The sequence below is a fragment of the Cydia fagiglandana genome, chromosome 27 (genome assembly GCF_963556715.1).
Source record: "Cydia fagiglandana chromosome 27, ilCydFagi1.1, whole genome shotgun sequence".
NCBI lineage: Eukaryota > Metazoa > Arthropoda > Insecta > Lepidoptera > Tortricidae > Cydia > Cydia fagiglandana.
In genome coordinates, this window is record NC_085958.1 from 2,327,397 (window position 1) to 2,341,206 (window position 13,810).

At 36.4% G+C, this 13,810-nt stretch overlaps 3 protein-coding genes across 3 annotated transcripts in view; 1 reads left to right on the forward strand and 2 right to left on the reverse strand.

The window, feature by feature from the left end:
- The window catches only part of LOC134677998 (serine/threonine-protein kinase BRSK2), an 83,319-nt gene extending 76,845 nt beyond the window's left edge, over window positions 1-6,474 (reverse strand). The window contains exons 1-2 of the mRNA XM_063536439.1: window positions 6,094-6,474; window positions 3,471-3,611 (exon numbers count right to left, since the gene is read on the reverse strand). Of these exons, the coding sequence (XP_063392509.1) occupies window positions 3,471-3,546 (76 nt within the window). The 5' untranslated portion in view covers window positions 3,547-3,611; window positions 6,094-6,474. The remainder of the gene's footprint in view (window positions 1-3,470; window positions 3,612-6,093) is intronic.
- A 2,233-nt stretch (window positions 6,475-8,707) lies between these two features.
- LOC134678009 (uncharacterized) lies at window positions 8,708-10,498 on the forward strand. Its single transcript, XM_063536449.1, has 2 exons — window positions 8,708-8,948; window positions 10,297-10,498. The coding sequence occupies exons 1-2, from the start codon at window positions 8,709-8,711 to the stop codon at window positions 10,441-10,443; spliced, it is 387 nt and encodes a 128-aa protein (XP_063392519.1). The 5' UTR covers window position 8,708; the 3' UTR covers window positions 10,444-10,498.
- Window positions 10,499-12,021: 1,523 nt separating this feature from the next.
- Window positions 12,022-13,340, reverse strand: LOC134678027 (zinc finger protein 808-like). Its single transcript, XM_063536463.1, has one exon. It carries the CDS (start codon window positions 13,073-13,075, stop codon window positions 12,089-12,091), a length of 987 nt encoding a protein of 328 aa, XP_063392533.1. The 5' UTR covers window positions 13,076-13,340; the 3' UTR covers window positions 12,022-12,088.
- Between the last annotated feature and the right edge of the window lie 470 nt (window positions 13,341-13,810).

Genomic DNA, 13,810 nt, shown 5'->3' on the forward strand with positions numbered 1-13,810 from the left:
GCCCATCGTGTAGAGGAGCCATGAAAGGCATATAACCTCAGCCTCGGACTATTGGCGGCGGACTATATAAACTACCTCAGTAGCAATGAGTGAATTTCATCCCTTGGTTTACAATCTACTTTTGCCCAACAGTGAGACGCAAAATAGGCTACAGAAATTGAATAATTTTACGGTTTAGACTCACTTGTTTTTAGTCACTGGCGCGACTGTAGTGCTTGAGAAAGGAGATCTAGGCTCTCCGAAACATGTCGCGCGAGGGACTAAAAACAAGTGAGTCTACTAGTACTAAACCGTAAAATTATTCAATGTTAGTATGTCTCACAACACAACAGTTTAAATTCGATTGAGGCTACAAAATGTAAGAAAACAAGAAATCAAAGTTACAACATTAAGGGGCTACCCGAGGTTTTCATCGATTTTTGACAAGTTTTGAATCGTATCTTCTTTTTTTGCACTACATATAGAATTATAAGACAAACGGTTATCGGTTCTTCAGTCTTTTATCTCCGGTTTTGTCCACTGGATTTTGAAAAAAATGAATACTTATTTTTTTATGAATTTTTTAAACATTGTCTAAAAAAAACACTTTTTTTGTATCTAGTTTGCAGTGAAGAATTTTACATGTACGAAATCTACATATTTGGGATCGTCTTTGAAGTCTCGAAAATCGTGTCCAAGGCTTTAATTTTAAACTAATTAACACAAAAGTTATGGTCAGAAAACCAGTTTTTTAGCTTAAAATTGTTCAACTTTGATGCCAAATATCTCGAAGACAGTGAACTTTAAAGTAAATATGGGATACTATATTACTTAAAGCCCTTACTGTTAATATGATAAGCTACAAAAAACATTAGAAAACTCAGGGATTCAGATCGAAGGTCATTGGCGTGGGTGAGCCCCTTAAATAAAATGGCCCATATTATTGGAAAACGGGAATTGTCTGGACAACCGGTGACCCACATACATTCAACCAACGGAAATGTTACGCGCCGTTCTGACGTTTCGCTAACGTTTTCAATATTGTATTGTGTTTGCTTTACTCTTATTGGTATGGCTTTAATGGAAATTGCTTCGAATTGTAACTATAGTACGTTTTTTTTAGCATTTATTGTATTGTAATGTAATTTATTGTATTTTTTGAGGGGGAGTCATATATCAGAATAGAAATGGTATAAGAAATCCATTTATACCCAAATTTGAATTGCTTATAGTAAAAAATAAAATAAAATCGTACTTGGAACTTAAAATGCTCTAGTGCAGAAACGTATCATTTTCTGCACACCTTTTAGAATAACAATAACCCTCTTTCAGAGCATGATACATGAAAAAGCTTTTCTTCTGCCACTCGTCACGGTTCTTACATGCAGTAAGTTAAGAGTGAGAAAGAGATATTTTGACCGCACCAAGGTCGCGGTGCTGTATAGTCTGTTACGGCTTTTATTGCGCTATTGAATGCTGATGACGGCGCCACAGAATAAATAATAGTACTAGGTACAGAAGACTCACTCTCTAACAAAACGCGTCTGTTACGATTAGCACAGATATGGCCGCTAGGTGGCGACAGCGCCACGCGCAGCTTATGGCAAACCCCAAAATTTGGGTTGAACGGATAAATTTTTAGCTACCTGTAGCAAAGCGACGAAATCGCGGAGTGAGCCACGCCTGACGGCGTCAAGGTTTGTGTGACTCGAAAGTTAACCTTAAGAATGATTTTAAATTTTCAAAGCTTTCATAGAGTTAGACCAAGAAAAGTCTGCAACGATTATGATAGCACACGCAGTGCAAAAGTGTTTTTTTTAGCATTAGAAAGAACTCCACAGAAGCAAGCGTGCAGTTTTTATCAGGCTCTTTAATTGTTAATTATAATTATTGAATTATCTAATGTAGCATGGTAAATACATATAATTTACTTCAAATTATTACCGCTAAAAGTGCCGGATTTGGAACCACAAGCTTACTTCTGCGAAGTTCTTTCTAATGCTAAAAAAAACAGACTGTATACCACAGAATAAATAAAAGTACTACCGTGCAGAAAGGACACTTCCATAATCCTCGAAGTTTGACAGCGGTTGAGGGTCGTATCATGTTGTCCTTTTCTAATATTATGACACTTACTATCCCTTTCGGCTATTTAGGATTGTCAAAATTCAAGCCATTATCTTATCTGTGGTCGTGCACGAAAGGACGTCAAGTTGTGTCAACCCTAATAATTGCTCGGAGGAATGCTGAGCCGAACGGAGCCGAGTTTGCCCGAAGAAAGGAGTATCGCACCCCCTGAATATACTTCTAAATATTAATTAATGTAGTAATATGTAATTTATGTAGCGCATCATAAAAAGATATTATGTACTTAGTTTTGAAATACGTAATAATAGGATTATCTTCACTTCATATTTTGTAATGAACATTTTTTAAGTAAAAAAAAACAAAGTAAATTATTGGTATAAGCTACTACCCGATAGATGGCGTTAACGTTTAAAAACATTTCGTGACACTTAAACATTAAAATTATGACCGCATTTTAACGTTTTATTGTTTTAGATTTTTTTTGTAGCTTTTATAGTTCATTTTAATTTACATACGTGACATGCGTGCTATAATATTGTTACTGAATTTCATTTTAATTTGATATAATTCGAAATATATGGTTATTTTGAAAATTTTGCGATAAACCGGTTCCGATCCCTGTTTGTACGTCACCATTTCATAGAAGTTTGACGTTTAAAATAACACTTGCACTGCGTCTGCTATCAAAATCGTTGCAGACTTTTCTTGGTCTGACTCTAAACTAAATCCGAAGGTTGCGGGTTCAAACCCCGGCTCGTACAGATGAGTTTTTCGGAACTTATGTACGAAATATCATTTGATATTTACCAGTCGCTTTTCGGTGAAGGAAAACATCGCGAAGAAACCGGACTAATACCAACAAGGCCTAGTTTCCCCTCTGGATTGGAAGGTCAGATGGCAGTCGCTTTCATAAAAAAACCGGGCATGTGTGAGTCGGACTCGCGCACGAAGGGTTCCGTACCATAATGCAAAAAACGGCAAAAAAAAAAACGGTCACCCATCCAAGTACTGACCCTGCCCAACGTTGCTTAACTTTGGTCAAAAATCACGTTTGTTGTATGGGAGCCCCACTTAAATCTTTATTTTATTCTGTTTTTAGTATTTGTGGTTATAGCGGGAACAGAAATACATCATCTGTGAAAATTTCAACTGTCTAGCTATTACGGTTCGTGAGATACAGCCTGGTGACAGACGGACGGACAGCGAAGTCTTAGTAATAGGGTCCCGTTTTACCCTTTGGGTACGGAACCCTAAAAACTAGTGCCTACTTCAATTCTTGGGATTAGTTGCCAAGCGGACCCCAGGCTCCCATGAGCCGTGGCAAAATGCCGGGAAAACGCGAAGAAGAATTTTATACAGGGTGACCGGTAATAAAACCATGGGGCATTAAACCAAAAGCTCACCTGTCTGCCCCTTTCCCAGGGTCTTCTCCAGTCGAAAGGGCCCCACATACTGGTAGGCCTCCGTCGTGGTCTCCATGGTGGCGGTCAGGGCCTCATGGCGTATGCGGGTTGCTTTTTAATCTTGTCATAACTGTTTTATCACTGGAATGTTTACGTTTTGTTAAAATGGTGTGACGTTTTAGCGCGTAATAGAATGTCAGTGCCTTTATATTTATGATTAATAATTATAGTATTTACAGAAACTAAAAGATAATGCAAACCAATAAATCGTATCTAAATCTAGCAAATAAATTTCTAGATTTCTATTTAATGTATCATTGAAAATTGGCATAGGTACTTAATTGTTTTTAAAGGTACAACGCATTATTTTTTTATTGTTTTCTTCAGATTTAGATAAAATTTGGTGAATAGATAGAGTTGCCGAGTTGCCTATTCTGCATAGCGTCATTTCACAGTACGACCTAAAACAATTGACAAACGATATAATTGTAAATAAAATCTTGTATTTAAAACTAGTTTTCGAAATAAGGATTTTCTTAAATCACAGGCCATTCATTCATATATGAGTTACGTGAACGTCATATGAATACGATAATGATCGTTTTCAGATGGCAATTTTCTTCTCCACGTCTTCAATTCGTAGGAGCTAGACTAGTTGGCACGCTTCCAATGTTACTGGGTATGCAGGCTCTGTTAGCGTATTAACTGTCTTTGTACAGAGACATATGAACTTGTAGTTGCCAAGTAAGGTAATTTAGTTTAAGGTGCTTCTTTGTGTGAAATATATTTATTAAGAAGTTAGAATAAAATTTTGTAAGCTGCGAAAAATACGCGTTTAATTTGTGTTTAAGTGTTATTTTAAACTTCTATGAAATTATGACATGACGTATAAATAACACTTGCACTACGTATGCTATGGAAAAACTGCATTAAAAGGCAACGGAATCTTGATGAAAGAATTAATTAAGGAATTCTCAGATTTAAAAAATAAAATATCATATCTCGTTCCTACATCAAATTGCCATCAGATTCGGTAAGCTTGCTACGAACGCTACGCTTTCTTAGTCATAATAATAAATCTGCGAAGATCTGCGAAGAAAATGTATACTGGCACGTCTGTGTTTTGAATACCTATTAGTACAGTAAAAAAAACACCATTATATGATTCAGATATTAAATTGAAATTTTTGGGCGTAATATTTGTACAATCTGGTTCGAAGGACCATCGCATAACAACTGATGATTATTTTATTATATCCTCCTGAGACCTAGAAGCAATTGTTTTTGAAATTGGAACCCAGTCACAATGAAAGTTCAAAATAGATTTTGGAATATGTACAAAAAACGGTGCGCAGGGAGTTAGGAGGTTATAACATTTATATCACCATGCTTTTATAAACACGTTTTTATAATATAACTTCGTATCATGGCATGTATACACAATTAGATTCACGTAGGTATTTATAATTTTATACTTAAAGTAAAAAAAGATTTGCACTTGATAAATGCGCAAATACACTAACATTTTAAATGCAAGATTTGCATTTGTTAAATGCGAAAATATGTACAGTAACATGTTAAATGCAAGATTTGCACTTGTTAAATGCGAAAATGCACTAACATTTTAAATGCAAGATTTGCACTTGTTACATGCGAAAATACACTAACATTTTAAATGCAAGATTTGCACTTGTTATGCGAAATAACACTAACATTTTAAATGCTCACATTTTCTACGTCGGATATATTTATTTATTTTGTCAGTGACACGTATTGTATTGTTGTAAAATTATTCAAAATAATGATGTTATATAGTTACCTATAATTTGTATTGAAATATAAACGTGGGTAAAACTATATAAACAATAATATGCTTCAAACAAATGAACATCAAAAGCTACTAGAGTCAGGACAAAAAAAATTGCAATATTTTGATAGCACACGGAGTGCAAGTGTTAATTAAAACGTCAAACTTTTATGAAATTATGACGTAAAATATAATTAACACTTGCACTACGTGCGCTATTAAAAACGTTGCAGATTTGTCATGGTCTAATAGTTTTACTACTTTTTGGTGACAGGGTTCTGGAATCGCTTGGAAAGGTTACATTGATTTGTTTAATAGCATTTTCATTGCACTTATTTACAATAATATGTTTTTGGGGATATATTTAACCTGAAATACTGTCTAAGATCATGGAAATTGGATGTAGTAAATGTAATAATCTAGTTATTCATTCAATATCCTTGCAAGACATACGCAAAACCATAGATAGGACTATTACAAGTTAAAAATAGAACCACCTACGTCTAGCTTTTGCTTGAACTATCGATCGAGAATTGATGCCTAATATTTTTAGTCGCAAAAACTAAACACTACATTTTAATTTGTATTTTGATATATTTGATATAAATATGGCGTCTATTAAAAGTATGTTTATGTTTATTTTTGTATAAGTTTAATACCTGTATTTAATTAAATTTTTTAAATTTAGAATGCGTTTATGTAAGATTTTTAAACTGCATTTTTAAAATTTTACTTTAATTGTAAAAGGCACTGATATTTCTATTACGCTTCGAATTTTTTGTTATATATTTTATTTAAACACTTCGTTGCACTTACTATAAATAAATTACACTGCATATATACGTATATGTACACTGTAATAACACAGTCCGCATTCACGGGACGTCACGAGAAAATCAATATCTGTTTTCACTAAAGTCCGTTTTAAAAACTAATTTAACAACACCCGCGTGCGATTGAACGCGACGTTCCGTCACAGACATTTCAATTGATATTTTTTTTATTAAAAAACTTATGTGTGTTACATAATAATTGTGAATTTGGTGTGTTTTCGGTGCGGCACAGAGCGCGCGGGCCGAGGGGGCTCGGGCAGGCTCGGGGGCGGTCGGCCGAGGGTGAAGAGTGAGTCATTAGCCTCGAAGGGGTGGTTTTGCGTTTCGTTTCACGCATTTTATTTTAACACATACTATTTAATTTATTTTTGCGTGCTAGTAGTATTAATAAACATACTGTATATTTAAAACATATTTAAAGCTAACTATATTTTGTTAAAATATTTAAAATGAAAAATGTGCACGAAATATGAATAGAATTGATAATATTTTTCTATATTTTTTCTTGATAATGTTAGTTTTTATTTTTATAATTTCTGCTTTAAATTAGTTATTATTTTTTTTAATTTTCCTATAGGAAGGAGGCAATCTCTTTTTTTTCTATGTCAATACTGACCCACATAAATAGTGAATATTACGCAAACTCTGCGTAGAGGGGGTCATAAACGCAATCACAGGGCTTACCGCGAAACACGAATTCGTATTCGTAGGTAGTATTCGTAATATGTACTACCTATACGATACGAATACGAAACCTATTTGAGAATAAAATGTACATAATATGTATTTTCCACCATACACATCTTATAAAAAAGAAAACGTTCCTTTCCCATATACATAAAGCGAAAATATCGGACTATAATCACAATGCATTATTATAATATATTATAAATAATAATCGATAAAATAGATTTTTATTACGGACATAGGAAAACTCCAGTCTTAAAAACTAATTACCTTAATTTTAACAAAAAAAAAACAATACTTAAACAAAATTTATTTTCATATAAGTACAATGGTACTAAACATCAGCAACGGTATTATGGTTGCAATTTTATCACATATCATGCTATGCGTCACTTTCGCATTTGTTAAAACGTGACAGGCTTGGCGACAAAATGATAAAGAGCCGACCATATTAGCCGAACTGAAATTAAAATAAAATACCGTAATGTCAACGGAAAGAGTATGCGGGAGCGCCATTAGCAAGTCTATTTTTATGCTAATAATGATACCCATTGAACTTATAATTAATGCCCTGAAGTTTTATTAATTAGTGTAGCTTTTGATCCCAGTTGCTGCCAACATTTTGTATATAAAGATTGTGACTAATAAGCGTCAGAGCGGCTACCGCGAAAACCGAAATTCGCAAATTGCGGGGATCTTTCTCTTTTGAAGTCTTAAGTCCCGTAGTGGTGAATAATAACTCTGTTAAAGTATGACGAATACAAATAAAAATCTATGAATTTTATTATCGTAATATATTTTAATAATTAAGATATTTCGAGAAAAAAAAACGTATTTTAGTGCAAAAAAAAATACATTTTACCCGCACATATATTTACCACGTTGAGGGCGCAATATTAACTATAAACATGTTTATGGCTACGCAACTCTCTTTCCCCTTGAAACCTGGATAGTTTCAACCGTACCCAGTTTATCCTACTCTAATGGAAAGTTAATTAAAAAATGTTACAAACCCCTGACTTGTAGAGAATCCTAAAATTGTTTACATACTTTTTTCCATCAGTTGTATTTTCATATCCGTCTTGTTTGTATCTCGTGAATAAAGAAAATCAGGTAAAGTATTTTTGTTTTATCAAACACTAGCTTTTGCCCGCGACTTCGTTTGTGTGTAATCAGTAACAGCAGCTAGTTTAAGCATAGCGCTGAATAAAGTGTAATAGCAATCATTCAAATTTGAGCATAACTTTCAATCAGTGATTAGGCAATTCATGAACTCTGTCAATTCCAACCCCCCCCCCTCCCTTTCACTCTCTTTAGGCATGATTCCCGACATAAAGACTATCCTATGTCCTTCCCCGTGACACCAAATATCCTCTATGCCAAATTTCAACTAAATCGGTTCAGCGGTGTAAGCGTGAAGAGGTAACAGACAGACAGACACACTTTCGCATTTATAATATTAAGTATGGATATCATCGTCCATCACTGTTAACTGACAGTCCGTAAACTTTATTAGAAAAGGCGTAAGGGACAGTTAATCCACCTATGTACAGTTAACATTGTAAGCGATGGTACTTGATAGACAATAAGAAAGGTCTCGCGCAGTACTTGATAGACAAGCAAGAAGTACAGTCGCCATCAGATATATTGGAGCGGACATGGTGCTCAAAAATATCTGAACACGCACTTTAACGCCTTGACAATAGAGGTGAGTTCAAATATTTGTGAGCACCTTGGCCGCTCCGATATCTGATGGCGTCTATCCTAAAAATGTCGCGATACAGCACAGTACATAAGTAATTATGCGGTCAGGTTGTTAAAATTGAAATATGACAATCCAATGACCACAAAACATGGCGTAGTATAGCACCATTTACATTATGACGGTAACTTGATATACTTGTCTTCAGAATGACGACCACGACGCCATCTATAGGCAAGCACAGCCGTTACTTCACCACCGTCACTCCCGAACGTTTCGCCGTACTCCGCGGCCGCTTCGACCAGTTCATCGACGAGCTTCTCATGGACGTGCCGGTCGTTAAGGTCTTCGACCAGCTGCGGGAGGAACAGCTGGAACAGCTGGCCGTCATCAGGGAGGTCAGCCAGACGCTGCAGCAGAAGAAGGATGACGATATCTTGAAGGCTAAGGTGAAATATTTCAAAGTACCTATACTGCAAAACGTAATTCAAGACCAAAAAAAGTAAGACAATGTTGCCACTGCAATAATTTGTTTGTAAAATTATAAATTTCTTTTGACAAATAATCACGCTAAGATAATTTATTCATTAGTAATTTTACTCCTACTATTTAAAAAAGTACTTTTATTTACTTATTTGTACATAAATACAAGACGCGATAGTAAAAATGTTGCAACATTTCTTACTTTTTTTGGTCTTGAATTACGTTTTGCAGTTTATCTATTTTAATTTTGAAGTTTTCAACTCATTTGCTGTGCAGCCAGTGGGGCTTTGTCATACTCGGCTCCGGTCGGCTCAGCATTGCTCCGAGCAATTATTAGGGTTGACACAACTTGACATCCCTTTAACCTACTAATTAGTTGCAATATTGCAATAGTGCCATAAGTTAGAAAGGGATATCATGATTCGACCCTGAATCGCTGTCAAGCTGGTTTAGTAGGAAGTGTCCTTTCCGTACGGTAGTTCTATTATTTATTCTGTGACTATCAAGTACAGTATATACGTCGGTGCACAGACAGAAGGCGTTATGGCCGAAGGGTGTTTTCTTAAAAAATATTCCTGTTGTCTTCGCCTCACGTAAGCAGGCGTGGCTCACTCCGCGATTTCGTCGCTTTGCTACAGGTAGCTATAAGTACAGTCAAGGAATTTAAATTCCGACCCATTTCGTACTTTGTCACAGTGACAATCAATATGAAAGCTGCTAGAGACCTCATACGGTTGTCACTGTGACAAAGTACGAAATGGGTCGGAATTTAAATTCCTTGACTGTACATCCGTTCCTCCCCAATTTTTGGGAAAGCCATAAGCCGCGCGTGGCGCTGTCGCCACCTAGCGGCCATACCTGTGCTGATCGTAACAGACGCGTAGAGAGTCTTATGTACCTAGTATATACTATTATTTATTCTGTGACGTAAGGCGGTGGTCACGTGGGGGAAGTGGAAATACACCGGTATGGGAACGGTGTTCCAATTCCAATATGTTTGGGGTTCGATTTTTTAGTCTTTTCATCAAATTAAACAATTGAAGTTTCTCTCGCCGATGCTCTGCTCCGGTGCAGAAAGAATAATTTAATGTCGACATCGTAATTTTTAAGTTTCACAATTTTACTAATTAATTGTTTCTTATTCTATTACATTCTTATGAAAATTCCACAAACGACTGTGTAAACCAACTTATTAATCATTAAAATACTTGCAGCACGTAACCTATGACATAACTTGTACAAATATTTTTTGATAACAGCGCCATCTAGCGGCGAGTAGCAATACTATCAATATTAATATGATTTTATTTACAGCAAGCAGCAGAGGAAGCCGAGAAGAAAGCCGCGGCTGATGCAGCAAAGAAAGAAGAAGAAGATAAAGTGGAAGAAAGCAAAGAAGGAGAGGAGGAGGTGAAAGAGGAAGACAAAAAGGAGACTGTAGCGGCGTTGTACTCGCAATAAATATCTATTTAAAAATATTATTCTATTTATTCACGATAAAATATAAGTTAAGAGAAAATAATTGTTTTATTTAGAATATAATAGTTTTTTATTCATAAACAGACAATAGACATACATAAAAACTAATAAAAAGAATATAGTGAGAATTACTTATGTGAAGTCATGCATGAAATGGCCCCATCTCAGTATTGCTGGCGATTTCCAGCGCTGATCTTCCGATGAGTCCGTCAAATGAGAATAACATACAAAAAGAAACATAAAATAAGCTGAATTTCATTCATAGTACAGACCTCATCAGATATATTGGAGCGGCCAAGCTGCTCACAAATACCTGAACCATTCTCAAGGAGTGCGTGTTTAGATATTTGTGACCATCTTGTCCGTTCCGATAAATCTGATGGAAACTAGTACAAGGGTCAAACAGATCACTGTGTTACGTTTTTCCTGTAGACATACACAAGAGTTAAGGGCTATAAAGTTTAATTTTCTTATTTAACCCTTATCCACGTGAAAAGGTCCTCCTTTTATTTAGAGAACTGTGATAAAATCATTACTTAATACATGCCCACAAGCTGTTAACTATTGCCCACAGGAGAGAAAAATGTACAGTTCGCGCGAACACACTTTAGTTTTCTCACCTTTTCACGTGGATAAGGGTTAAATAAGAAAATTAACCTTTATAGCCCTTAACTCTTGTGTATGTCTACAGGAAAGACATAACACAGTGATCTGTTTGACCCACAACTCCCAAGATGGGGACCTTATTAAAACGGTTGTGTAAAGTAGGTAATATCTTTATAAATGTTAGAAATAGAAAACCAGTAGGTTTTTAATTGGTTTACCACAGACTACTAGGCATGATCACTAATAGGGGGTCATCCATTAATTACGTCACACGAATTTCTAGGTTTTTTGACCCCTCCCCCCCTCCTTGTCACACTTGGTCACATTTGGCAAACCCCTCCCCCCCTAGTGTGACGTCACATTTTTTTTCTACGAAATCGCCAAATCGAATTAAGTAAGTACCTAGGTATTATTAATATTTTATCAAAATATTTTTGACCATAATAATATTAGTAATTTTATAACCCAAAACTGCTTAGGAAAGAAAATTAAACGAATATAAAAACGATTATCGTTTTAAAAACTTGTTATTTAATGTACAGCGAATAAAATAATTTAAATAAATTTTTGGTTACTGATGAAGTTAAAGTGACGCCACAAAGTTTGTGTCTCCCCCCTCCCCCATGTCACATTTTCTTGATCCATCCCTCCCCCTAAACGTGTGATGTAATTAATGGGTGACCCCTTATTGGTCATAGGCCACTCCATAGTAAAGCAGTTTTATTTCATTTTAAATTATTTGAATTTTATCTGCAGTATTTTGAACAGTCTGCAGAGATTTTAAACTTCTATGAAATTATGACATATAAATAACACTTGCAATGCGTGGGCTATCAAAATCATTGCAGACTTTTCTAAGTCTAACTCTATCATTAGACTAGTGCGGCCAGGTATTTTTGCATTCAATGACTCATCTAACACAAAAACCAAGGTCGGGTCAACAAAAACAACTCCTAATGGTTAGAATAAAAAAGTATAATTATATCCAATACATGATAGGTTACAGATTAAAGAAATAAAACTAAGAGTTATCCGTCATAACATCTTCCTCTTCCTCCTCGGGTTCAGCTAAGTCCGGGTGGCATACGCGTATATGAAGGTTCAAGTTGATCTTTACGATGAATGATTTCCCGCAGGTCGAGCATTTATAGGGCCGTTTTACATCATCATCAATGTTCGGAGGATGAGCGCGGGCCAGGTGTGTGCGCAGGAGTGACGAGTGCATCGTACGGTCACACTGCGGACACTTAACCAGGCAGTCTACGGGCTGCCCCTCATGCGTAAGCTTATGCTTCTCCATGGTTATCTTCGATACAAACAGCTTGCTGCATATATCGCACTTGAAATTCTTCACCTTTGTATGTTTCTTCATATGAACTTTAAGACAGTTCTTAGTCGGGAACATCTCATCGCATTTAGAGCATTTGAACTTCTTTATATCGTTATGCAGCTGCATGTGAAGCTTCAAGTAAGCTTGCCCGGTGAAATTTTTGTTACAAATCTCACAATTGATAGTGCTGGTAGCCGAGTGAGTTTGCATGTGTGACTTTAAGAACTGAGCTGCCACGAAGCTGCGGTCACAGACTTCGCAAATGTACTTCTTGGAGGTGACACCCTCGTGCTTACTGCGGTGGATGTCCAAGTGATACTGACTGTTGACTTTGACGTCACACTGGTCGCAGCGAAACTTACGACGCTTCTTCGCAGTTTCCTTGTGACTCTGCGGCTCGGGATCCCGGGAAACTGGCCCGGAATCCTTGTCATTCCCGTGAAATTTCTTGTGCAGCATCAAATACTCCATCCCTTCGAACGTCAGATCACATACGTCGCAACGGAACCGGGAATCACCTTGCGAGTAATTGACTTCAGACCCGTTGTACGCTTCCGCCATTTTCTCTCGCTTCACCGATTGACGATTATCGCTTGATTTCTCGCCGCCGGCCGGCTCCATCATGCTTTTCATCCAATGGTGGTGAACGCCAACGCCTGAGCCTGACTTTGCCTCCATTTAATGAGCGACGCTATCACAGCATCGCGACGCAACGCAACTTCGATATTGATCCGTAATAACGGGGACGTGTAATCAAATTCGTCTACGCGCGGCCCGTCGTTATAGAAGCTTTAATTGTGCATTGTTGATATGATTTGCACCGAATTTTACAACACACGGGGCGAGACACAAAAGGAAGCCTTGTTACAGTACCATAAATTCCAAAAGAGAAGCGAAGCGCGTTGGTTTTTTTTTAAGCGGTTAATGACAGTGATAACTTTTTAATTTTGACGCAGTTATAATTGCCAGGGTAAAATTCAGGTCATAATTTTTTCTGAGTTTTACTTTATCGCAATATATTGTAATGAGAAATATTTAATTATTATATATTAAATAATGGAAAATTATAAAACTAAAACAAGTTAACAATGTAATGCAAGAAGATTATAGCGGTATCCAGACGGGACTGATCAAATCGGTCGATTTGATCAGAAATGAAATTGGCGTAGTCCAATTTTAGATTTATTGTGATATTAGAGCCCTCTAAATTGAAAAAATACCCCAGAACGAAAATACTGGCCTCAAAAATTGGTATTCTTGCGTCCGCACCTCAATTTATCAGTAATATCGGTCATCATCGGCGGTTGAATTCGGCGGCGTTTGCGTCCGCACGTCCTGATTCGATCGGAAAATTCGGCGAAAAATGGACTAGTCTGGATAAGACCATCTTTGCACAACCCTATTTATTTCTTT

What these genes read in the sequence shown, in the direction of transcription:
- LOC134678009 (XM_063536449.1), top strand. Translation starts at nt 8,709, where the DNA reads ATGACGACCACGACGCCATCTATAGGCAAGCACAGCCGTTACTTCACC. An exon ending in ACGATATCTTGAAGGCTAAG is followed by an intron (nt 8,949 to 10,296) that starts GTGAAATATTTC and finishes TTTTATTTACAG; the next exon opens with CAAGCAGCAGAGGAAGCCGA.
- LOC134678027 (XM_063536463.1), bottom strand. Translation starts at nt 13,075, where the DNA reads ATGGAGGCAAAGTCAGGCTCAGGCGTTGGCGTTCACCACCATTGGATG.